Source organism: Toxotes jaculatrix, chromosome 4 (assembly GCF_017976425.1).
Source record: "Toxotes jaculatrix isolate fToxJac2 chromosome 4, fToxJac2.pri, whole genome shotgun sequence".
NCBI lineage: Eukaryota > Metazoa > Chordata > Actinopteri > Toxotidae > Toxotes > Toxotes jaculatrix.
The window spans coordinates 7,259,062-7,286,628 of record NC_054397.1 but is presented as its reverse complement, the minus strand read 5'-3'; the positions used below and the strand labels follow the sequence as shown (position 1 = coordinate 7,286,628).

General features: G+C 40.5%; 1 protein-coding gene and 1 long non-coding RNA gene across 2 annotated transcripts; one reads left to right on the top strand and one right to left on the bottom strand.

The window, feature by feature from the left end:
• Positions 1 to 52: 52 nt before the first annotated feature.
• On the bottom strand, positions 53 to 14,016 carry march1 (membrane-associated ring finger (C3HC4) 1). The gene is made up of 7 exons (XM_041037006.1): positions 13,228 to 14,016; positions 6,394 to 6,444; positions 5,621 to 5,694; positions 3,295 to 4,119; positions 2,913 to 3,093; positions 2,642 to 2,786; positions 53 to 568 (listed from the first exon to the last, which is right to left on the bottom strand). Exons 1-7 carry the CDS (start codon positions 13,312 to 13,314, stop codon positions 246 to 248), a joined length of 1,686 nt encoding a protein of 561 aa, XP_040892940.1. The 5' UTR covers positions 13,315 to 14,016; the 3' UTR covers positions 53 to 245.
• Positions 14,017 to 16,499: 2,483 nt separating this feature from the next.
• On the top strand, positions 16,500 to 22,893 carry LOC121181317. Its single transcript, XR_005894002.1, has 4 exons — positions 16,500 to 16,585; positions 16,690 to 16,825; positions 20,300 to 20,772; positions 22,849 to 22,893. It is a non-coding gene; the product is annotated as an uncharacterized LOC121181317 (long non-coding RNA).
• The last annotated feature ends 4,674 nt before the right edge of the window (positions 22,894 to 27,567 follow it).

Genomic DNA, 27,567 nt, shown 5'->3' with positions numbered 1-27,567 from the left:
TTACACCTTTAACCCAAGTCAGTGCAGTTTTTGAAAGTGCATACAGAAATAAAATAGTGTCAACATACCACGTAACGACAGTCTTTACATGCTTTTCTTGCTGATGGCTTTATTTTCCATTATATCGCCTCACCTCCCTTTTATGACTTGCCCCATTCTTCTGTGCACATTCACTTCACTTCAGCGCTTCAGCCTTTCAGTTTTCTGTGATCACTGAAGGATGGGATATCTGAGCAGGAGGAGAATCAGACAGGGTTCTGTGCTGGCGCCACCGCCGCCTCCACTGACATATCCGAGTCCATCTGTGCCTCTGGAGCCAGGGCGGGGGCCGGGCTGACTGGGACCTCCACAGTTTCATGCCTGCCATTGGTGAGGGCACCAGACTGGGCCTGAGAGTTGTGCAGGTCTTTCTCGGGGCAGTTCTGCACTGTGATGATGCGGTTGAAAGCCTTGAGGCGGCGCCACAGCTGCAGGTACACTTTACACTGAATATACATGAAGATGAGGCCACCTGTGAAGCCTATGGCCACCACAATCAGTTTGGTCCAGAAGGGCCACTCCAGCACACCTGAAGATGCACACACACAAACGCACAGAGATGCTGTAAGTCAACCTGCAGGACGTGTGATGGATCACGATGGGTGGTGCGTGCAGAGCTGTGCTTACCCTGTGGCGAATAGTACTTCAGAAGAGAAAATCTCCATAAATCGTCTGCAATCAAGAGCGAGTGTAATTTCTCTTTATTTCTGTGATCTCGGTAGAAATTTGTTCTATGCTATTTGTTATACCAGAAATATATATTAATGTTTATTAATATATATGGAGTGTTACCGTATCTACATTGAGTTGCCAGTTTATTGGGTACATCTCACTAAAATTCACCCAATCTAATACAATAAATCCCACCTTCATTAAGGTTATAATGTTCTTTTTTTTTAAAAAAAACTATTTTAGAGAGGTGCTGATTCAACGATCATCTGCTGAACTGTATTATATATTACACTCACAGGTGTTTCTATTATTTTGTCCATGCCATTTATGTCAGCGAAGGCAAGCTCAATGACAAAACCACATCTTGTGGTGTAGTTCAGCAGCACCACAAAATAAACTAAAACAGCTTCAACAATAACTGAACAATCATAACATCATAACAGAGCAAGAGTGTTATAAAACGAATAAACTGGCCACTCAGTGTCTGATATCAGCCTCTAACATTAGGTCCTGCAACATGAGAATCACAATGCCGATACACTAGGATCACAGCACACCACACCATCACTGAACACAACAATCAACATACAAAAGCACTGAGGGGTCTATGTTCACTTTAACAATGTTCTATGTAAATTTTGACAAAGTCAAATAAAACCTAAGCTAACTTGTGCCTCAGACTGTGACCAGCCAATCCCTGGCTTTTATTCATTAACCACCATCATGTGATCTGTCAAACTTGAAATGCGTTACTAGACATGAGCATTTTCGTGGCATTTGCGTTTGATACAGTTTCTAGATTTCACTTTCCAATACCACACGGTAGCTCTTGCTCTTGAGTTGAATGTTTTTACGCCGCATATTTTAAATACTGGAATTTCCACAAATTCACCAGCATTTTCAAAACATACCGTCCTCGACTGCCGAACCATGTGACAAAAATATAAGGTTAAAATAAAAACATGGGCTAGTGTTCCCTTTGGTGGATGATTTATGTCAAACAAATTTCAAGTAGATTGTCCAACCAATAACGACCTGAAAAGCAGGGAATTGATCTAAATGCCACTAAAAACATATTTTGTATGGGTTGCAGGTCTGAACATTATCACAGACAATAGAGCTACAAATCGATTAAATTTGTTTTTAAAGTCAATGATGTAGCAGTTAATTTATTTCAAAGTTTAAAATGAGCTTTTGTTAATTGCGAGACAGCATAGTGTGATTTAAGTCTCTGGATTAATTCAAATGTTAAACAAGGTAAAATTACTAATTAATTTGACTTGGATATATGTGCAATTCTTCAAGAATATATAAGTTGTGTAAAACCTCATAGAAAAAATCTACTGTATAGCTAGATGTCTAATGCAGACGGACAGTCTGCTCATGAACGAGGAGATTAATGTAATGATTACTGTAAAATACACTCACATACTCAGAACTAGTTTTACTAGATTTCTAGAAAACATGAATTCAGTGGTTGACTACACAGGAAATTTATCTTCGAAACCACATGACCAGAGTCAGACAGGCGTAGAGATGAGCAGATGAAAAGATTAAATTTCCCTGTGGAGTTTTTGACACTAATGTCAAAACAACTGTGACATATGTACATTTTCAATTTTGTATAATGGAGTTTTTATCTTTGATATTCATTATTCTAATTCTTGTTTGCACACATTTTTAGCACGTCAAGAACATGCCATTCTGCATTTCACTGACATTTCATGCATTTCATAGTGTGACAGATAAAACCTTTGAAACTTGCATCTTAAAGGAGATTATAACATTTGCAAATGTTTATCATGTTTGTCCTTAAGCACACTCACAAACTCCACATAACACTTCAAAGTTACTACAAAATGATTACAGATATCAAACTTCATTCTGCCTGTCTCTGGTATGTGAGAGGGGGAGTGGGGATAGTACTGACCGTTCTTCCCAAGTCTGATCTCTTCAGCAGTTCTCTTGACCAGAATGTAGACTGACCACAACATACACACTATTGCTATCAGGTGAAACAACACTGAACAGAAGATCTTTCTCCTCTCACTCTTCGACATGTGTAGTTTCTCCCACTGGAAGACAGAGGGATGGAGATGGAGAGGGGACGAGAGGCAAGTTAAAGCTGGATGTCATGAGGGAAAGTGGGTTGAAGGGAGAGAAAGAAATGAGAGATTTGTGTTTTATGCGTGTGTGCATACCTTGCGTAAAGGTTTGAGCTTTGTCTCCATAACAAAGTCAAACTTGCACAGTTCACAGCAGCGAGTGTCTGAAGATTTGATCCACTGGTTGAGACAAGCTTGGTGGACAAAACTCAGGCTCCCTGTGCAGCGACAAGGCATTATCAACGGGCACTCGTCATCCCCCTCACAGTGGCAGATCCTACACACACACACACACGCACACACACACACACACACAAATTATACACACACTCATTAGGTAAAGTAAAAATTGATTTGCAGCTACCGTTCTGTTAGGGATTGTCTCTGTTGTTTTACCTTCCCTTTCTCTGTAATTTTTTGGGATTATGAAGTTGAACTTGATATCGATAGATCTGTGTGCACACAAACACCCACTAACCTGCAGACCTCCAGCTCAGAGTCTTCAGAGCAGGGCCTCGGTGTGCCTCCATTCACACCGCAGTGTTTCTGTAGTGTGGGCACTGACATGTCTCCACCCCCTGACCCCTTTTCCTGGTATCTCTTGGTAATGAGCTCCTCGCCATCCTCTGCCAGTGAGGAGCTGCCTCCTGGGCTGCGTGACTTGTAGCTCTTCTCCCTGTCTCTGCTTTGTGAGCCTTCCCTCTGTGAAACATGGCCATCCCTCTTTGTCGAGCTCCGGCTGCTGTGCCGCTTCTTAAGCCCTCCGCTGTCCTCCACCAGAGGCTGGTTCTCCCTCCCTTCATCGGAGCCCACTGACTGCAGCTCCATGATATCTGTTTTGTCTTCACGTCCTTTACCCCTGTTCGGCCCATCCCTCTCACGACTGCTTCCACTGCGGCGGCGTGCTCTTCTGGCTTTCTCTTTGCTCCAGCTGCGGGCTTCACGCCATGCCTCTTCCTCAGAGGTGGAGTCAGATTGTGGTGCACCTGAGCAGCGGAGGCGAGGTGGGAGTTCCTTTCGGTTCTTAAAAGACTGCTCCCTCTTCTCCCCCCTCTCACTGCGGTCAGAGCTGAGGCTGCGGTCGCTGCGGTCAGTTTGCTCCTGTTTGCCGTTGGTTTCCACGCAGTCGAAGGCGGTGCAGCTGCTCCTCTTGCGCCGGTGACGACGCTTTACTTGCTTCTTCTGGGCCTGAGCTGATGAGCCCAGAGCAGTGCTGGCGACTGTCATTGCAGACGTGTGTTTGTGCTTGTTGTGTTTGTGTGATTCAGAAGCATCCTCCTCTAAACGGGTCAGATGGCCAGAGCTGAACACACAGACACACACACACAGATGTAGATGTGGAAAAGTAAGGTGAAACAAGACGGAAAAGACATGAATATGAGGACATTAACAAAACAAATGGCACGAAACCTCACTATATACACTTAAAGTGTCCGTTCACCCAAATTCACCCCAAACAAGTGACTTACTTTTAAAATATTTGTATCTGCCTTCACCTCAGTGTAGTGGAAGTGAATGGAATTTTGTCTGCAGAGCTAACAGATTTAAAAAACCTACACTATAAAAAACATCTCTTCCCAGAATTTCTGTCCTGATTACACTGGGAAATACAGACCTAAATGCAAACACATTTCATACAGACTATTTCTTTAAACATTTCTTAAATTATCCTGTATAATATTGTGTCTACAAATACGAGTGACAGTAGAAATATCTCCAATTGTGGGCAAATAGAACTAAAACTATCTAAAATGCTAGATAGCTCACTTAAGGTGAGAAAATATATTTTTGTGATTCTGGTGAATCAACCACTGGCCGATATTCTCCAGAGCTGACAGATTTTAATATAATATCAAGCTTGGTTTCAGACTCCTGGATCAAGTTCACATCTCAGATTTTTTTTCAGTGATTCATATAGGTCTGTTTGACAGCTGTTTCCCCGTTTAGAAAAATAACCGAGCCAATTAGAGATTTATCGGTGGTATTAAAAAGTCATAATCACGTGGCAGAAAAAAAAAGCAAAAGCTGTGGATGATAGTGATGCAGCTGTGCGGACTGGTGTAAGCTGACTTACAGAAATAACAGCTCTTAAATTATCACATTTCTTCGGCGTGAAAAGCATTAAGTTGACGGCTCGAAGCAACTGCTGTCATGGCTTCTGTATTTACTAAAAATGGTCTTGGCGGATGAATATGTCACTTGCTACTGACTGGTTGGGGCAAAATAACAACAGCTGACAAGAACACAATGTCAGATTGAATAATGAAGGGAAAACGACATGACAGTTTAGTCTGATTGTCAGGATAAGGAATGGTGACCTTTGAAAGACCGTGAACATGGTAAGTGACACATGGAGGTCCAAGCACTCACACACATGTTGCATCCATTTTGCAGTGTCCTTTCACCCTTGAAGCACCAGGACTGAGCCTGTCAGTGTGACAACCACACCGCCCCTGGATATAATAAGCTGAAGGATCCCATTTCTGCAATCAGCCATCTTCCTCTCATTGATTGCACTATGGCAGCACCATTGGATTTCAGCATCCATTTTAATTTTGTTATACCCTCAGGGTGCGGCAGACCATACTAATTCATTCTCCCACTCAGTGGAGAAGAAGCTTTAAACTCTGCATGTTAATATCACATAGACAACTGTGGCTGCTGTGGTGCCTGGCTTTGAGAGAGGTGTTTGTATTTGCAGAAACTCACTGAATAGAAAAGGAATCATAACTTTCTCTTGGTCTTCCATTTTATGTCCAGATCACCAAAATGTTGGACAGTGCATAAAGAGACAACTGTTTTACCTGCATATGTCCTGAGAAGACGGAGTGATTGATGTCCTTGAGGCTGTAGTTAGTCCTGTTGTAGAGTTGCTGGCCTGCAACAACCAACAGGTTCAAATTAGCTCTATACCGAGCAATCACTGAGATCTTTACACACTCTCAAATGAACAAGATGAAAATATGATACAATTTAAACGTGCTAAAGCTGGATGAATAGATTTTTTTTCGACCACCTGAGGGCAGAAAAAAACCCTAAAACAAGCTGTCAGATACGCAGCCCTACAGTCCTGACATGTCTTTCAAATACAGAGAAACATTAGCATTTATTTTTAGCTGTATATCCGCTCACTTCTCTCTCCTTATCTCCTTATCTTTCACTTCAGTTGTCTTTTTCTGAGGTTTATCTGAGCTCTTCTGCTGAAAACAGCTGCCTACTGCTGCTAAAATCTGGACAGGGACTGGTGAGACTCAAGCTCAAGCGACCTGTCGAGTTCACAGGTGATGATTCTGTAGGTTTGTTACTCTGAGGTACCCTTTTGTCTTACAACAAGTAATTTGATTCATAGTTATTAGGAAAAAATATTAATTATTAGAGCTAAAAGCTTAATTTCATACGTTGTGAGTCACACAACAGTGTATACTTAAAGCAACCTTACACTGATTGGTTAGTAACAGCTCTTGAATTGGCAAATTCTTGCACATCAGATTCTGCTTGGATAAACGATGCTACCATACATGGATTGAACTGTGACCTTGGATTTGGCCATTTAAGCTGTCTGATATTCAGCGGTTACCTTGGAGATGTTGCTGGATCGACTCCCCGAGCGCCCTGGGGCCTTCCTTCCCTGCGGTGAGAAGGAGAGACAGAAAATCATTAGAGAACACACATAGAAGTATGCGATACCTTAATGGCATGTGGCACCAGTGATGCCTGAGGTGTTTAAATCATTTGTCACACAAACCAGATATAAAAATTATATCAAATGAAAACGATATTTCACTGCACTCAGGTCAGCACAGAAGCAAAGGAACCATTCATCTCACCCTCTATAACATTTTAGGATCAACTAATCACTTAAATGACTGATTGTATCAGCTCTAATCTGCTGTCAGTGACATTCTGCCCACAGATTTCCACATTAGAAACTGTACAAAGGTACTGTTCATTTTGGATTTTCAATTGCAAGTTCTCTTGCTAAGAACTTCCAAACTAAGTGAAATGAGAGAAATCTGGATACATTTCTTACATTTCGTGTTGTTAAAGTAGCTAAATATATAATTGGACAAGCAGATTCTTAGACTGAGCAATAAAAGCAAACATGTTATAATTAAACTAAGCAGCTTTTCACATCACTGCAGTGTTCTATAGTATTCTTTGGTCCTGTGTTGGCTGGTTAAAATCCCACGTTAGGAGTCATGCGTGTCCTTGTTATTTCATTGTGACCCCTGCTAAAGCCAGCCAATCCTATTACCTGGTTGTCCTGCTAAGTGCACAAGATGCTGCTCTGCAATGTGTCTCTATTTAAAGTCAACTTAAAGCACTTTTTCTAGAACTTCCTAGAGCACTGATTGTATGAACTCAACTGGCAGACCTTGAACTCAACCCTCAGACATATGTGGCCTTACTCACTTCCTGTAGCATCTTATACAAGTTTCATTTACCAGTAGACAGTGGTGTATGGGAGTTACTGAGAAATAAGTACTAACGTGGTTAAACCGCCATAGTTATTTTCCAGCCACCAACACACTCTTAAACCAGGTCATTCATATGTGTATGTGTGTGTAGTACATTTACATTTTTACATTTTATATTTTACATAGTACATTTTCTGAAAAAACAATTGAGAAACTGTTCTTGAATAAAATAAGTCAACAGACGTCTGTTTTGTGGCAATTCGGCAACATAAAGTACTTAATAACAATGATTCAAAAATCATCCAAAAAAAAAGTAATTTATCACAATTTTGCCTTATTTTACCTGATCATTTATAACTTCGGCCACAATGGCTCAATACACCCCTGAGATGTTAAAGTTATGTTACTATGGCATAATCGACATGGCAAAACATCAAGAAATTCTTGGCAATTGTCTGAACAGAGAATGCTCACTTAACACTTACGTTGTTGTGAGTTGCTAAAGCTGTAGTAAGGAACTACAGTTTTATTAAGTAAAAACACAGACGAACCAGAGCAATCCCAAAAAGAACTCTTAGTCAAAAAACTTCATTCTTGTCTTCTCAAATCAATGTTTCCTACACTACAATTACTATTATCACTGCTTTCACCTGCCTTTCATCCCCAGCCACACAGTTGATATTGGTGGAAGCCAGAAGTTTTTTTTTTTTTAAATACATCTTGTCCTAAACACTGGACACATACCTCCAGGCTATTCTGTTGCCTTTAATGTGGATATGTGCTCTCTGTGAAAATTAGCACGCACACACACATACACACACGACCCATCCAACTGTGTTGTATTTTGATTTTTTATCTGTGAAAGGTACTATACAAATAAACTTTACTTACTCACTTGTGAAGCATAAAATAAAATGAAAATAAAAGATATGTTTCACAGTATACGCCAAGGAATCAAAGGCAAATTATACAATAAGGCTGGTGATGTTCTACATTATGTTTTTTGTCAACAAATCCAAAGAAAAAACAAAAACAAATTGTCTCGCAATACTTTATGAGTTCTCTGTGGCACTCAGCATCAAGCTCTTTTGGTCTTACTCAAATTCAAATATGATTTTTCTTTTTTTTAAAGGCTAAGTGAAAAAAACATGTCACATAGTGTGACAGTGTGTCGCACTGATGTAATTTTAGCAGTTTAAGGACAAGAATTTATTTCAGTTACACAGACAGTATGTGTTAGAGCGATCAGTTCATTGTTAGTTTTGGTATTTTCGTGTAATTTGTTGAATTACGATAACATTTGTTAAAATACTCCATAGTTCTGATGGCCTGGATCACAATACACAGGCTCAACTGTTTGGAAAGACACCAGTTTGCAGAGTTTAAAGTTGATGTTTGGAATCTCTCATGTGGGTGACTTCTTTATATTTTTTTATACTTGACATATAAAAAGCAAAACAGAGCTTGCACATACCAGCCCACACACAGACAGTTGTGGGTACAGTCTGTGCAAATCAGTGAAATAAATAAGAGAGACACCGACAAGCAGAAGACTGCATCATCTAAGCTGATCAAGGGATTTGCTGATAGCCAGGTTTAAATCAGTAGTCTTGCGTGGAGTCAGAGCAAACACTCTGGGTGTTAGGAGGGATGGACACATGTACCTGTGATCTCAGGTGCATGTGTTTAAGGTTTTGGTGGTCTTACCTCACAGGACAAATGAGAAATTTGTTACAAATGATTAGATAACAATACATCACTTTGATATATGTATGACAGCAGATAAGCCATCCACAAAAGTGAGACACCAGTGTTTCATACCACTGCTCCAAACGTTTCCTTTCACAATTAGAAAATCATGAGCAAATACGTGTCTTCAAATTATAAAATGTGCAGGAGATTTTGTAGTAGTCTAAAGTTGTATTTGTGGGAACATACAGACAGTGTACTGCTGTCACTAAAGCTGTGTTCATATGTGCGTGTGGAGAAGCATATGAGCAGTGGCTTGCAAAGTTCACATGCAAACTGTTATACTTGACAATTTTGAAGTTGTTGTTGGATGGTGCCTTTGACAGGGCAGGACTAGATGTTTCCCTCTGCTTCCAGTCTTTGTACTAAACCATGACAAGAACATCTGGGCCGCTCCACTGAACAAAGAGATTAAAGTGATATCAATTTTTACCAGATTTTGGAGCATTCCATTAAGACTGCCATGTTTGATTTGAGCTGAACAGCAGCAGCAGCAGCAGCAGCTGAACTTGCTATTCAGTCTTACTACTGTCCCCGGGTGCCAAGACAACACAGTTTGTTGGCCAGGTCTTTGTCAGTTGGTCAGCTTTGACACAATATGTACCAGATGTGAAAAAGGAGAGGCACCTATCTTAAGCAAGCCAAGAAACCAAAAGGGATAGACACAGAAAGCGCACTTGCTCAGAAGTCATCGTACAACAGAGCCAACAAGGCAAATGATGATATTACGAATTGAGAGACTGTCCAGTGACTTCTGGATAGGTCATGTAGCTAATAAAAAAATTCACCTAATAGTTACTCAGATAAATTAATCCGTTTTCTGCAATACATTTGTCAGCCATGTGTGCGATATTGTGTTGTCTAAAGTTGGTATTAGTCAGGTCAACTAGCATATAAGTTAAATCACAAAACAGTTTATGTAGTCCAGTGATTAAGTTATTGTTTGTGTATGTATAGGCCTCTTCCCTGAGAAAATATTTTGAGCTATGTGTGAAAGAGTAAAATAGTCTGAGCTAACCAAGACAACATCATATCAGTGTTAAAAACTACTGTTAAAACAGTAACAACGTACATAAAATGAGAAGAACAGCAAGAGAGAGAGAACATGAGATCATTGTTTTGTAGGAGGACAGGGTTAATACACAGCAGACTGACACAACATATCACAGATGCAAGTACTATAATTGCTGACTATGTGTTCTGGTCTGTAGCATCGGCAGAGTAGGCGCATCTGTATCAAACTGTATTGGTTTCTCAATTGTTTGGCTCATCCATAGTAAACACAGAGACTATAGAAATGAAAATAAAAATCAACATCCAAGGCATCCTGAGCTAACAGCCTGCACTTCCAGCTAGAATACTTGCAAGAAAGATTACACACAAACTGAGCAGCCGCAGATCGTAGTAAAACAAACGGTTATGTTCCATTGTGGCCAAGTACACGCCTCAACTTCAGAGAAAACATCCGACTGTCACTTACCTGAGCCTCTCTTCCTCTGCTGACACTCTGGCTCTGATGCACAGCAGAGACCTTGGTGAGTCTATGCGTGGACATGTGCATGTTTCTGCAGACGGGATTAAGTGATGTAGCATGGACTGAGGGCTATATTTTGGTTCTGTACTTTGGCTTGAGATCAAAAAACACCTACAGACACATTTAAACAACCAACCTTGTAGCTGCAGCTGAACAGTTTATATTCGGCTACAACACGTTTTACAGAATCTCTGCTTTGAATAACTTTAAATTCTTGAATATTTCTTCATAACGTGTTTACAAAGTATAATATTTGTGATTACAATTAAAATTAAAATGAGAACAGATTAAAATGAGGGAATTTTTTTACCCAGAAACTCAGCTAATGTTCTTCATCAGGGTTGTGCTGTTGTGATTTGATCAGATAGCAACAATCAGTTGCATCTCCGTGGAGACATAAGCAAACAAACCAACAACTGTCATCAGATTCTGACTCTTTATTATTCTATCCTGATTGGTCCACAGAAATAATGTGACATCACCTTTTTCCAACAAAGTTCCGCCCACCTCAAGCCACTGAGAACAGCACATAAAAACATTATCGCATGTAATAAAATGAAATGATCAGCACTGCTCCAACTTTTTGCAGACTATAGGGTGTTTATGTCAGACTCTATCACTACTCTGCTGATGTTAAGAAGCTAATCAGTAGGTGATTCAGGTTTTCAGGTCCTCTAAGAGCACAAGCCATAGCATTTTAAAATATGGAAATCGACACTTAAAGCAGAGTTGTGGACAGTAGATATTTACTTTCGATCAGAACATATACAGCTTATTCAGTAGAACCTTTACAGCTTTTAGCCATAGCTCAAATGTTTCTTGACTGTTAAAGGTATTTTTTTCCTCCGAGCCTATTACTTTTTATACTGTATGGAAATCAACAACTGGAAAATATAATCATGTAGCCTAAAGAAAAAATAATGCAGACTTTTTTGGCATCTCAGAAAAAAAAGATGCCATTATTTGACAGTTGATAGTAAAGGGAGATGCAGGAAGAGATTATGACAGAACCATCAACAGGCAGGAATGTGTTACCTAGATACAGCTGTGCATTACTGTATACTAATGTGCACCATGCAGCCACCATGTTTGATCCCCGTTGGGGTCCTTTCTTGTGTTATAGTCCCGCTACTGCCTAATATTTTCTGTTCGTTTTCGAATTCAGCTGTCAAATAAAGACAAAAATAAAGATAAAATAAAAGTAAGTCCTGTGCTGTAGGTGTGAGGTGTCGGGTGATAAGACGACAGAGAGGAGAGATAGCATCTAATGAAGGTCCCTGCCAAGACTCAAACTGAGAAAGTTGTGCTGATATGGTCACAAACTTCTGAGAAACTAGGATGCCCAACAAGATGGTATTCATGGTATTTTGTAATGTATGTAGAGGTTGCCTTAGTGTGGAAATTCTCAGACTTTTTCTGTCTGCCCCCATTCAGAAACTGAAAAAAGTTCATGACCCGCCTCCACTACGCAACTTCTATCAATCATTAACAAGCAACTCATGAAAAAGGATCCAAGTTGAATTTCAGTAAATTAACAGGTCAGCACGGCAGCAACAGCAAGCTCTTGTTTATTTGTTTTCCCTACATAAATAATATTCATTCAGTTTAGTTTCATGCTACATTTTTCGCCTGGTCAATCACAACCCCTGCAGTGGTTGCCCCCCAGTTTGAGAACCACCTGTTCATGTTGTCTGGTTTGTATTTATTGTTGATGTTTAAATCAAAAGATTGGCCAGGTCTCTCTTGAAAAAGAAATTTTAATTTCGGTGAGACTTTTACTTTGTTAAATAAAATGAACAGGAAACACACTATACACTGCTGTGACGGTTGAAGGAGGGGGCAAGTTATTTTAAGATGTCATGATCTTTGCATGTTTTGTTCATTTCGACAAAGTTCATTTTTTTACAGGGCTGTATTTACTACAAAGAAATCATTAAAGCTCTCATGTCTTAAAAAGCAGATTCCTTGTGAAACTATTGATGAATGCAGCAATAACAAATAAGGAACAACAGTCACTTGACCACTTGCACAACTTTGTAAATGACACAGTTAAAGAACCCAACTCTTTCGCTCATGTATGGCCTCGATAACCTTGGTTCTCTCACTGCTATTAGTGCTGCACTCTGTTTACGTCCAATCCACCCTGGTGTCCCTGGCGAAAAACACTTTAAAGCCTTATGCATGTGACATAACATGAGGCGATGTGAGATGATGCAATGTGATGTTCTACAAAGTTCTGTGATGTTCTGGGACGTGATTTTTTTTTTTATGATGTGATGTGATGCCAGGCTCTGTAGAAAATGCAGTGGAACATTCCAAACCCCAAGTGAGCAAACTGTGATAAAAGGCTGCTGAGTACATCCATACTGTACTTGTGAGTGGCTGAGGGAGAGAGTTGAAAAGACTGTCAGCTGAGACTGGAGGATGACACGCACACACACACACACTCATACACACACGGGAGCGCACACACACACACACACACACACACACACACATATACAAGCTCCTCTACAGTCATCAAGCTCAGTGCTCAAGGACCACTCATATGACTTCTATCTTCTGTCCAGTTTGATAACTTGACCACATAAATTTCTTGGAATCTTAAATCTCTGCTATCTGACCAACTTTACATTAGTTTTGAGCCTTAACTGCAAAAAGAGATTTTACTTTACACCACAGAGGTTTGAGAAGAGAGTCAGAAACTCACCTCGTTTTTGTCTTTGGAGCGAGGGGCACTCTTGCCGTTGCTGGCTGTGTCCCTGGCTGGCACCACAGTTATCTGTTGTACTGGCATGCTGCTGTTTCCAGGCAACTATCCGGCGTTACTCCCACAGCATTCCCAGCACGCCGCGCCTTCCTGTCCTCCGATCGTTGTCCCTGCGTGTGATTTGCCGTCCCATCCACAAGCTGTTTTCAAAGAAAGGAGACGGCGCTTTAGGGTCGCTCTCCTTTATCAGCCCAATCCGGATCATCAAGAGGAGCAGAGATGGAACAGGATCAGGTCACCGTAGCAACAGGAAGACAGCTCCGGAGATGGTGGGGTGTGAGGTCGTCATGACGACTGGGAAACTACTCAACAGTGCGCACCACCTCCTCCCCCTCCTCCTCTTCTTCTGGCCTCCTGCTGAGAGAGCGAGACGGAGACAGGAAGAGTTGAGATGGGGAGCTGAGCAGTAAACAAGGAGGCAGGGAAAGTGTGTGTTGTAGTGATGTGTGTCTGCGTGTGCGTCTGTGTGTCTTTCTTGGCGGGGCGGAGCCAGGATTTTGTCGTGCTTGCTGGGTAACAAACATACGGTCCACGAGGATTAGGGCTTAGACTAACCTCAATCTCCTCTTCTGACCAGTGGTGCTGCTAATAAGCTTACACAACTTGTGCACATGGACAGCGCTCACATAGACATACACACACACGCACACACACACATACACTGCTTGATTGTTCGGGGACTCCCTGGTGAGAAACAATGTGTTGATAGATGTTAAGCCACCTTATTTCTTCTGTTGTGTCGAAGGCATAAAGGCACAGTCTGACCGGCCATGTGTCTAGAATGTGTGTGTGTGTGTGTGTGTGTGTGTGTGTGTGTGTGTGTGTGTGTGTGTGTGTGTGTGTGTGTGTGTGTGTGTGTGGTGAGGGTGTAATCCTATTTCAAATAGTCTCAGGTCATGAGGATTATGATTGATATAACTAGAAAATGGGTGACTTAAAGTGGTCACTAAAGAGCAGGGGCTGACTGAGGTGAGAAGGCAGATGCAGACAGAGAGGCGAACAACTTAGGTAGTAAATTAAATAAAAATTTCTCCAAAAACGTGCAGAGGACAGAGACTGTCCACTCTGAGGGAACCGTTCAAAATGATCCACGGGACCACAAACTGTTTCCACATTCAAAAATATATCCTAGGATGCGCTGGGACACATAGTGATGTTCCTGAGATCATGGGGTGTTTCAGATCTTTAACCTCATACACCCTCGCACAGGCGACCCAGCCAGGGATGATCAGACCCTGGCTTGTGTCCCAGCAGCATTAGCCCACAGATCACTCGTCCGGATCCAAAACCATTTGGAGGCTCTCTCTGCAGGCTCCATGTTTGGCCTGACGGCTTTCCTTTATCCAGCCCCAGTGATGCCAAGTAGAGTGTAGGCCTTGCACAGTGAGCAGCCAGCAAAGCCTCTTGACCCCACTTCAATGGGCTCACAGCACGCCTTCCAGCCTCTCCTCCAGCACTGCTACACCAGCCTCTGGTACTTCTTTGCAAGCACTTGCTTTGAAAAGGCTAATGATAGCACCACGTATATGTCCTCAATGACATTCTCACAATGTGCTCCAGGAACTTGAGCTACCTCCCCAAGTCGACTTGCAGCTCCTAGTCTGACGCAGAGATGAGCAGATCGTCTGCTGATCTGGGCCTGAGGCAGCTCGCCAGCCCTGACAAAGGTGATGCTCCTCTGGCCGCAGACATGCTTGTTGTTGGCCACACTTTTGGAGATAGCCTCTGCAACTGTCTTCAGCATCTGTTCGTGTGGCTAGCAAAAGAGGCCCTACCCCAGGCTGTTGGGCAGCTGCAGAGGATGTGCTGGAGAATCACTGTTGCCCCATATGTGGAGATTTGGTGGGCCAAGTAGGACACCTTGGACCATGAATTTGGTCCGCTGGGGTTCTGCTTGTCAGATTTCAGCCCAGGATATCTTCCTCTCCAGCACCCTCTGCTGGTCCGTTCCCCCTCGACACCTGCCCACAGACAGAAAACACAAAAATTGACACAAAAATGGCAGCAATTGCTACTGATTGATTAGGGAAAAATAATCTCTGAGCAGAAACTAGCCAAGACAAAGTAAAACTGAATAATGAAGTAAAATGAGATGTCAGTTTTGTCTCATCATTGCTTTTATCACATGAGATAATCTGGGATTTACAAAAAAAAAAAAAAATTCAGAAAAGATCAAGCGTTTTTTAAACTTGCAGAAGTTCCACCACGGTGGACAGTTAAGTCACACTATGTTTTATTGTATCACATACAGACTTCACGATACATTTTTAACCGTTGGTTGACTGATTTTTGGGCAGCATTGACATTACTGAAATGTTTTGCAATTACATTTATATATATTTTGCAAATATATTTCTGCCTCATAGAGGTTAATCATATTATCCAGAACAATCTGTTTATAGGCCTAAAGATTTCCACCCTGATCTTTTACTCTACACTTTACCCTGTTTACCCACCCTGTTACACCAATTTAAACTGAGGGTGATAGTGGTTTCATCCACCTGAACTTTGCTTTGAAACTGACCTTCCGTCTCCACTCTGCCTAATTGTTGATCACTTCCCCAGGCTACTTCCCCATGAACCCCTCCTACTACTCTAATATCTTCAGCAAGCCTTTATTCCGTGATTCTTTTGCAGGATGCTGGTGATAAATGACATTCAAAAGCTTGTTTGAAGCAGCAGCAGCAGTAACCCCTGTTTTCACCAAGCACCACTGAGAGGAGAAGTGGTCAAGTAAGTGTCCCAGTTATACATATACCCACATCCTTTTCACACAGAGTGTACCACGCAAGCACTCATATGTATCGCTGCAACCATTTCATCGTATTGGAAATGGGGAAGTCAGAAGATATTTGCTTCGTGGTCTAGAAAAAAAAAAGCACTATTCCATCAAAAGCTATGGTTTGCAAAGCTTTAGTGCTCTTTAAACTCAATCAAGAGATGAAGATGTTTCAAAAGGCAAATGATTTTGTTCCATTGCACCAGTAGAGCCACCTAACCACAGGGTTTCTCGCGAAAAATAAAAAAGAAAAGAAAAACAGCAGACAACCACCTGAGCTTTAACTTCAACAGTACAGTAGTTTCAGAACCACATGCAAGTGTTAGCACAAGTAGAAGTCAGTGAGAGAGAGAGAGATAGAGTGAGAAAGAGAGAGAGAGAGAGAGAGAGAGAGAGAGAGAGAGAGAGAGAGAGAGAGAGAGAGAGAGAGAGAGAGAGAGGTGTGTGTGTTTGTGCGTGATGTGACATGAAGCTAATGAGTGTTGGTCAGCCTCTCGGTGCTCCTATAACATAACCAGGGTAAGTGTTTAATCCTAATTTTGATTCAGTGTGTGGTGGGAGGGGATGTCACCTTTGTTGCAAAGCAGGTGATTTTACAGATGAAACATTTACTGTCAACACAGAGCTGTGGCAGTGGGCATATGTAGATGGGATCTCCATTCACTGAGCTGGAGGTGCTGATAATCATGTTCTCACTCCTGGTTTTCGCCCTCTTCTCACTCACTGGGATGCTCAATGAGGAACGTGCTCACTCGAATGGTACGGCTGCAGACACATACACTGAGACAAATGTCTCACTTTGTCCTCTTTGTGACAGGCACTGACAAGCAAACTATTAGAATTATATGTGTGTGGGGTTTTTTACACTGTACTTTGAATTTATAATGTCAATGGATTTTGTATGACATGATCACTTACCCCTAACTCTAACACCATTTTCATATAAGCTTCTAAATGGGTGGGGGAAAAAAATCCACAGATGCCTACTGTACGTGCTGTTTCCCGTTTATTAGGTAAACCTGTTAAAAAGAATAATGCAGTCTAGTACAACAACTGCAGAAGAAGATTATAATGTTCCTTTTTTGTTGAAAAAGTTATAAAGAGATTTAACTTTATGGTCATTATGGAGGCTGTGATTTGTATGTCTACCTTTGTCATTAATGGCATGGAGACACCCCTCTGTATAATTACACATAACATAATTTCTGAACTTAATTGTTTTGTTATCTTTGTATGTATGGATTACTTGGGTTGTTACAGATGTCTGGTGAACATTTCCAGTCAATAGCACGTTTAGAAATATATTTACTGAGAAAAACGGTGACGTGTTCAATACTTATTTTACCTGCTGTATAATTCTACAGCCTGCAGGCCACTTGCCTTAAATTGCATTAGTTTTAGCAAGGTGTACCCATTAAACCGACAATAGAGTGTATGGTATATACTGAAGATAATTGTGTGCAAAACATATCCCACGAAATCCATTAATGTAATTACAGTACTACAAACTACAGCCTCAAAAATTATAGTGAAATTATTACAGTGAAAAATGTAACTCACTTTTATATGACAGTGCTCTTTCATCTTTCCTCATAACTTAATGACACTTCACATCAGCACTTTTTATCAGCCCTCTAAAATCGATCTAAAATAAAGTGTGACATATTGTTTCAAATATTTTGTCCACCCTGTTTAGACCGACAGAGTGAATAGTAGAAACACCTCTCTGTATATTATACAATTCAACACAACCACAAACTGCAGCCTCCAGAATGATAATGTTGAATCAACACCTCTCTAAAACAGTTTCAACAATGACTGAACACTATAACCTTCATGGAGGGAGAATTTAATGCAGGACTGTTCTATCAGACCGTATTACATTTAGCTAGGAGTACCTAATAAACTGATAAGATAAGATAAGATAAGATAGATAAGATAATACAGAGAAATTTAGTTGTTACAGCAGCATAAACAACACGACATTTCACAAGAAACTAGAGAAATATAAAGTAAGTAACAAATAAGCTTAGAAAATTAAATATAGAATATACAGAATAACCACAAGCAACTAGAAAAAAAAAGATATAAAGTAAGTAACAAATAAGCTAAAAAAAAAAAAAGCTAAAATAATAGAATATACAGAATAACCATAAAAAGAAATGAAATGCACAGTGGTGTAATTATGTCCTACATCATGAATATCATGAAAAAGAAAGACTAACAACTCCAATAGGAGTATTACTATTGCACAAGAAAAAAACCTGTACTGTTAAGAATACTGTTATTATTGCACCAAAATACTGTTCATATTTATTGAACATGAGAAGGGAGCATGGGAAAAAAAAAAAAGAAACAGCAGCAGTGAGTAGTCCTATGTGCAATTTCCCTATCGTGGGACTATTAAAGGTTTATCTTATCTTAAAGGTTTATCTTATGTGACGCTGTTGTTATACAGTCTGACTACTGTCGGGACAAAGGACCTCTGGTAGCGTTCTTTTTTGCACTGAGGGTGCAGCAGTCTGATCTGACAACTGAGTGTATAATATTTACTGAAAGTATTCCATTTCTGCTTTTGTGCTAAATAGTTGGAACATCCTACAGTTTCCAGTAACGCAGTTCAAAGTATTGTCGACGTGGCTGATGGTAGGATCTGACAGTCATAAACTTTCCAGTTGCCAGAATCATTTTACCTGATCTGACTGCTGATTAAATAAATCAATTAAATGGGTGGTCCTTTGGCTTTGATGCACACCCTTCTCTCTCTGAAAGGTTACTGCTTGTCATCTGGCCTAACATCCTTCCCACAGCATTATCAGATCATCACAAGTAAATAGCCAATCACCACTGTGCTTTGTATTTGTGGTAGACATGGGACAAAGAAACACAAAGGATGAGGGAGGAAGGTTGTCTGTGGATGGAGGACGTGGGAAATTCAAACTTTTAAAACAAACATTGCTGATGAAATAGGTCGGAGTCAAGAACAGCAGTGGGGGGAGGGCTGGTTTACTCCAATACAAAGTGGTTTTCGCAGAGGGAGGAACGCCATGGATAAAGAAAGATACGGCAAATTAAGACGGAGCAGTGGCGATATTTCTGGATGTGAAGGAGGCATATGACATGTTAAGGAAAGAGGGGCTATTTTGAAGAAGCAGATAATACAGGTTACACTTGGGCTGATGCTCTTACTGGTGGTACAGGTATTGATAATGAAACACCTCAGGCAAGTGTAATTAGCAAATTTGACATTTCTGTAGAAAGTGTGAAAAGGTGATAAATGTAATGTGTTCCCTGTCAGGGTGTATCTGAGGTGCTGGTCAGGATATACAGTTAATGATTTACAGAGCAGTGATAAGGTCAAGACTGGATTATGGTAGTTTATGTTATGGAACAGCAGCCAAATCAGCTCTTAAAAGACTGGATGTAGTACAGGCAAAGGCACTGAGAATGTGTTGTGGGTGTCTCCGTACAACCCCAATTCCAGCGTAACTTATAGAGCTGGGAGGAACAGCACTGGGAATTTGGTGATTGAAACTAAGCGGATATGAAGGGGAGCACCCAGTACAACCAGTTCTGGAAAGTGCATGGCAGTGGGGAGGAGCAAATGAAGAAAGAGTGGTTTATTTTCAAGATGAATAGGAGTTAAAGGTGGAGACGCTAATTCATAGGTTAGTTAAACAGCATCTCCAAAGGCATACAGAGCTTGAAATGATAAAGATAAAATGACTGTCAGAGGGGGTCTCAGTCTTTACAAAAGAACGCATAGATACTGGAGTTTGTTTATACTGTGATATTTTTGAGTAAAGTTTTTTGCTTGAGTGTGTTTTTAGTGAAGTTACAGCATATTTGAGAGAAACAGGAGTGGGACAACTGTGCCTCCTGTGCCACGACTTGGTGCTGTCGAGATGGGAATAGTGACGGGTTTACTGGGGGCAGGGACTTGAAGAAAAACAAGTAGAATTTAAATTTAAGTTTTATTTATTGTTATTATTTGTTATTCATTTTTACAGGGAAAAAAAGGATCTTTGGGGATCAATTTGGTCAATCAATTTTTCTTAAAATTTCAGTTGAGTTTATAAGAAAGGCTGCTAGGCCTCCCTGCACTTCATTTCACTGGCCATAAACAGAGTGTATTTATGTTGATCAAAATTTTCTTCTTATTTCACTGTGGTAACATTGTGTATCTGGTCATGGAAAACCAAATTAACCATCTTAATATTTCCTCTTCTTTAGAGACTAACGCAACACAACAAAGTGAGGAGCATACCGTTTGATTCAAGATGAGGTTCATGACAAAGACTGAAAAAATTCTGGCGACCAGAGTGAACTGTCTCTTCCTGTTTGCCACCTCATGAGGACGTCAGTCAAAGCCTTGGGGACTGTGTGTGTTTGTGTATGAATGTGTTATCAGTTACCAGAACAAAGTCTAAATGGTAACCTGTGAATGTGTGTGCGTGTGTGTGTGTGTGTACTTTGTTATAGGATCCAGTGTTATTTGCTTCCAGGATGAGGCACAAAGGAGTGGCCTTGAAGGGACACTGTTAAACAAAAAAAAAAAGAGGAAAATCAATAAATAATCACCTGGTTCAACAGACTGTGACAAGACAGTATCATGTTTCCTCTCTGAGAGCATGTCTGCATGTGAATATACACACAAATCCTTTTGATCTCCAGATTTGAAAATAGCTGCTGCGATTCTCCTCCTGGTAAGTTCCAAAACCTTGTACCGACCACTTTTCTTGTTGTATCTCACGGTTTGATTTGCTTTAGAAATTTGTATAAAAGAAAGTCATGTCTGATATAAATCTACAGCTCCAGAGAGATTTTTCAAAATCTAGGTCAGAAATAAAAGGTGTACTGACAGGATTAGTGTGAGCTCTCAAATAATACTGCAGGAATGAGACGTCTGAATCATCCTTGTCAGAGATCAAAGGGCGGAGCTTATGTGAATGAGCAGATCCAGAGCAGCAAAAAAAAAAAAAAAAATTAGTGTGAATCATAGGCCATCTGTGTTTGGCTATTATGAGTCATTCAGCCTTTCAGCGATAATATAAAACTGCATGGTGCAACATAAATGATACCTGTTGATGCATTATTTCGAACAGAAGTGAAAACCAGTGGATCATGCATTTAATTAGCCTCTTTATAATTTCAGTATTCTTTTACTCTAGATCAGCATGTTTTTATACATGTGTTCATCAGAATTTTTTTGTTGGGATTCATACTATTACTATTTTATGTTTAACATTAAAAAAGCATAATTTTGGTTGAAGTTTCGAGTCTAGATGAGATTTGATCACAACGCTGTGCTGAAAGTTCGAAACTAATTCACTGAACAGTGTTTTCCACAGGTTGAGAATTTACTTGTAGTGGGTGACGTGGCCTGTGACCAACATGCATGCAGACACTAATGCAGTTATTCAGCTACAATTTACAGATGTCCCATAAACACCTCACATGCAGATTATCACTAGATGCTATAAGTTACCGATTTTCCATAAATGCCTCACATCCAGGCAGAGAGGCCTCTTGTCCACACTCAGTTACTGCAGCGCATGTAACTCAGACAAGTGTGTGGCCAAAAATTAGTTAGTTAGACCTTGTAGAGCTCATGTGTGGGAAACTCTGCTGAGGTTCCCCACACATGAGTTCCTCTAAAACTTCTGTGTCTTTACTTTCTTCTTTGATGTCAGCGCTGACTGTTTTATTCATGTGAGCCCCCAATTCCACCCAGTTATTCTCTGACACTCCTGTGCTCCTCTCAACTTTGTAATACATAAATGCAGCATCTGGTACTGCTAAGCCCATGTAAACTACATAGACTGCGCAAATGTTTAGCGTTGAAATGAAATGAATTAACTGCACTGAAATGTCCCATAAACAAAAGGAAAACATATTCTGCACTGGCACATTTGTGAACAGAGGTTAATTTTGATTTTTAATACAGTAAACATCTACAACCCAGCACCACAAAGAGCACTGTAAATAGACTGAGGAGCATGAGTCCTTTTAAACCAAAAACAGAGTTAGCAGTTGCAAGTAACAAGGTTTTAAAGCCCTCTGGTGGAGGTGACAGGCTGCTGCATCTCAAGCTGCTTTTCTCAGACTACTTTTCCTGCATGTAAAATCAAATCAGTGGCTTTTAGGCTGACGAACAATATGGACGATGTGCATTTAAGCAAGCAATAACTTAGAGTTTCACTACGAATTTGAAACAAGTCAGGTCCTGATTTTATCCACATCAAACGTGTTGTAGCCTTGTTCCAGGCCTCTGATTCGCAGCCTCTTTCAGATTTGTTAAGTGGTTAAGTGTTAATGGATGAAGTGAAAAGGAAAGGCCACTTCAGTCTGATTATCAGGCTACATGTACACCAGCACAAGTATGTGTGTATGGATGGATGGATGGATGTATTTGAATATAGTATGCCCGGATTTAAATGTAAATACGCCCATAGGGGGCTGTGATCAACCAAAGTTTAAGTCATGTACATATAAAGATTAAGAAATGTCCACTTTTACAAACATATAAAATACTTTGTATGTACCTTAAAGAGTTATACCACCAGTCTATTTTTGCAAAAATAAAAACATGGTGAGATCACAGAAGGTGATTTCTGTATTTGTCAGTTTCTGGGTCATGCATTACACTCGCTCTGAATGTGAAGATGTTACATCCTGTAATGATGTGCTTTGTGTTGTATAGCTGCATAGATGGAACTGCCATTCACCGGTTTTGAACTGACCTTCATCATCGTTGCATTCGTCATCTTCTCCCTCTTCAGCCTGGCTTCGGTCTGCATCCAGCCAGGTACCAAACCACCTCTGCTATCGGATGAACATAGACAAGCATCACCTTTTCTAATGCTGTGAACTGTGTGCATGTTCACTTTCAGAAAAAGATGTCTATGAAGCAAAGAGGTCAAGACCGTTAAACAGAAAGCAAAGAGTGATCACCAAGCAAGCTGGACAGAAGCCATAAAGTAAAATCCACATTCTTTATCTGCTGGGTTTTCATTCACTTGAAGCTCTCACAAGAACAAAAGAGCGAGCCAACACAAAATGAACTAAGGACTGAACATACTGCTTCCCATTCTGTTGGTTTTAGCCCACAGCATGTTGTTATGGCATAAAGCATTGAGACTAAATCCATAACATGTTCATATCCAATAATAAGGCAACAACAAACTTGTCCCCCATGAATGATGATACAAATGTGGTGAAAGGTCACATTTAATAACTGTTAGTATTAATATAATTAAGACCGAGTGGAGAATATGATTTTTTTCCATAACTGTCTTTTCTCTTTGGTATTTGTTATGAATGGTTTTGGGTAATCAGTGAATAAATGAAAATGTTCAGCAGTAGCATTTACTCAAATTCTGTCTCATTTATCTGACAATTGTCACCCCAATCTCCTCCGATGGTAAAGTGTTGTTTGACCCATCCTGCTCTGTTTGTTCAACACTCTGTGCCTTTCTGTCACAAACCGGGTCAAACTCACAAGCATGACCAACACTGCTGCCATGATGATAGGTCTCCCCACACCCAGCCTCTCACAGCTCAAATGTAAGGCCACTGCAAACACAGATAACGTGTTCTTCAATGAGGAACTGTCTGTTAGGGGAAAAAAAAGAATCTATGTCCTTGTTCTAGGCTAAATGTGAAGTGCTTTCCCATTAGCCCCATCTGCAGTTTTCATCATGAATCACATCACACTACTCTAATTCCACTGAAACTGACCTTGTAAATTGGGACCCAAGCTAAACGAGACAAAGCTAATAGCAATGTGTCTACTAATGCATATGGACATACAACCATAGAGTGCAAAAACCAAACCACAGCCTGGACACCGGGTTTGTGTGTCCATGGAAGCCGCTGTGTCTGGGTTAGGGTTTAACAAACCAAGTGACTTTTGGCCCCTATAGCTCTTGTGGGGTGACATCCTGGGGGGTTAGAGGCTGCTCCCTGTTGAGTTTGCCCCTTGACCCCAGAGCCCTCCGTCACTCCTCCACAGCCAGCCGTCTAGTTGCCAATACGGACGGGAGGAGGAGCCCCGGAAAAAAGACAGAGTTAACCAACTGTCGTGAGATCCTTTTATTCACAGAACTGCAGGAGAAAAAAAAAACAACAACACCACCCGGCTCATTTGTGTTGTGATTCACTGATGTGATGTGTGTGTGTGATGTGTCCTGATGGTCTATTCCATATGTGTGTATTGGGTGTTCACCGCTGTTTATGTGTATATGCATCTATTGCGGTCTGTATTGGGCAATTACAGATAAAGAGTCTTAAGAGTAATTAAGCTCTGGCTGGCTGCGGCCCTCATTAACAGTGACGACCTTTGGCATAACAAGAGACCTACTATCACTCTAACGATGGACATCGAACTGGCCCATCAGACCACAATCAACACTTGTACGCACACAGACAGACAGACAGACACTGGACAACACCCTAAAAAACTTCAGACAACACGGCACGTAACATCTCTGCTCTAGTGTCTACACTCAATGCAACTTGGGTTTTATTTTCGTAGCTCTCACAGCTGGTTCAACTGGTTCGAAAAATCACTACAAATTGGACCAACTTGGCAACAAACTGAAAACTTAAATAAACAGATGCAAATGTTTCCATATATGACACACGTGGTCAATGAAAGGTCTGATGGTGATGAAAATGAGGTATATAGCTATTTGCGCACGTTAAGAGCACATTTATACATGCAATAACGCTCGGCTCAGTGTGAAAAGAAAGAGCCACTTTATGACTCACTGTTCTTCTTAACAAGTTTTATCAGAGAGGAAGTTCTTTATCAGCAGCCTCTTGAGAGAAGATGGGAGAGGAAGAAAAAAGTGATAATTCAAGAGAGAAAAAGAGGCTGAAGCTTCCTCTTTAGTCGTAAAGATCACGGCTACAATGAAGACCGTGATGTCTATTATAGCAGCAGAGACACCCGTTCTGCAGTCCTACTCTGTCCAACCCTTTTCACACTTACACACATACAACACTTATTTCAAATTACCAGACCAGCAAAAGAAAATCAGGTTAAGCATAGTATTCCACTTGTAGGCTGACATATAGATTAGATAAACCATAATGTGTCTGTTTTCATCTAAATCATGAGCTATGTAATCAAAGAATTAGCTAACTTTGATATAAATCTGAGCAGATGTCCAAAGCCAATTTTCAGTAGATAATGAAAGCTGTGATAATTTCAGTTGGAAACAAAAAAAGCAAAGCGGAACAATTAGCTGATTAATGCATTAGAGGACTGACAGAATAATTCTGACAACTGATTAAAAATTGTAATTCATTTATGAAGCAATAACATACAACACTCTCTTATCGCATTTGCTGCTTTTCTGTTTCATATCATTGTAAACTGGATACCATGTGATTTTGGACTGTTGGTTGAACAATACAAGACAATACAAGACATCTGAAGACATAAGCTTGGATTCTAAAGGATAGATTTGACTGTTTTCTGATGTTTTATTGGCTAAATGGTTTATAAGTTAGTCAAAATAAATAAATAAATCAAATACCCAACCAATTAATCTGTGATGGAAAATAATCGTTTGTTGCACCCCCACAGTACTTGGCACTTTTCTATAGAGTGCTAGAGACACATTTTAGTTGATATCAAAAAAGTACCCAATTATTCATCATGCAAAATATTCACCTTTAAAAGACTGAGTATGGAGTGAAGCCCTGCCAAGGTACTGAAGCAATTTAATAGGAGGCTGCCCTGTGTGTGTGTGTGTGTGTGTGTGTGTGTGTGTGTGTGTGTGTGTGTGTGTGTGTGTGTGTGTGTGTGTGTGTGTGTGTGTGCCTCTCTCGTAGGGGAGTGTTTGAGCAGGCTGGGTAATCCCTGTAAAGACGTATAATCCCCAGGAAGAGCAAATATTACAACACGTTCGAATCAGTAACACGGAAAACCTGGTGGGGAGAATTTGGTGAGATTCACTTGTTTCTGTTTTTAGGGGCAGACAGAGAAACAGAGACAGATAGAGAAACCTGAGATTCAGCTGAGGTTAGTGGGCAGTGGATACCAGGTGGCTCTGAATGACAATTGAGGCCAAATTAGCATATTCAAATAGGGAAAATAAAAGTTTTTTAAAAGACAATGGCAGCTGATATGCAAAGTGCAGCTCGCCACAGAAACAAACTACATACCTCGGCTGAGTGTTTGCAGCAGAATGAATGTGTGTACACAAGTGTGTGTGTGTTCGTACGTTACTCAAATCCATGTGGAATCTCTGTCATTTCAAGCAACATTTTTGCAAACATCATAAAGCAATAAAGGCAACATTTCTAAAGACATAATGACACTGACACATACACACACATCACTAAAAAAAAAAAAAAACACAAATGGAGACTCTGGCCTCTTTTGTCTATTTTTCAGGGCTAAAGAGAGCTGACAGTCCAGATGCTTGTTCAAAGTCTCTGTGACTATTTCGAGCCCCGCGGTCCATTAGTGTCCTGCTGCTTCTCTAATCCTCATTCACATGTAATGGCTGACATTTCATCTTAATGTGTTAATTCATTAGCTGGGTGCTGAATGGAGAGTCTCAGTCCACAGAGACGGCCGTAAGCAGACACGCTAATGAGTCCCCACACTTTGCAAAGCCACCGGCAACAGCAGAGCTAATGCCAACTGAAGTGGGTTACCTGCTGCAAGAGAATCCCCTGTTATACCACCAACTGACAACCTGCATAAGAAGTAGGGCCGGGTATTGTTTGAATATTTTGATAATAGGGTAGATTTTTTTTTTTTTTTAAGCAGCATTTCTGTATGTGAACATTTTTGATTTCTTACTTATGATATACAAACATGTTTTCTACAAAAACCCTTGTTTTATTTTTATATATTTACATTTTTTCCCCCAAATATTAAAGATGTCTGCAGACAAGCAGCCTTGCAACAACTTTGAGTACACAACATGGTGTAAAATCGGATTTAAATCAGGAACTTTCAGATCAAAACAATAAGTAAACAACTAGATGACAGCTCAGCTCACAACACTTGACAAATTTAGATACTTTCGACTGCTACAGTGGATACCCAAAAAGTGCTGAGGTTCTACATTCAAGCCTAATGATCACACACCAAATCTGATTCATTATTGAAGCATAAAATAATCAAGACAACAAAACTGATCAAAGATTTGATTCCAGCTTTTGTACAACAGACCCATTTACCTGCCTAAAGAGAGGATGCTAAAAAAAAAAAGTGAGTCAAACTAACTGAGCTGAACAACACTGCCCTAAAAACAGCATTCCCAAAAAAGCTGTTGCAGCTGCATTAAGGAGAACAATACAGAAACTAATTCAACTGAGAGAAAGGTTTAGCAAGCAAAGATCCACAAAACAAAGACAGACACTCATGCAGACAGACAGGGACAGTAGATGGAAGCCCAGACAGACAGACAGTCAGGCCAGTGCATCTCTGGATTTCATTTAATCAGGTCCTCTACCCCAAGATGCTTGGTGCACCC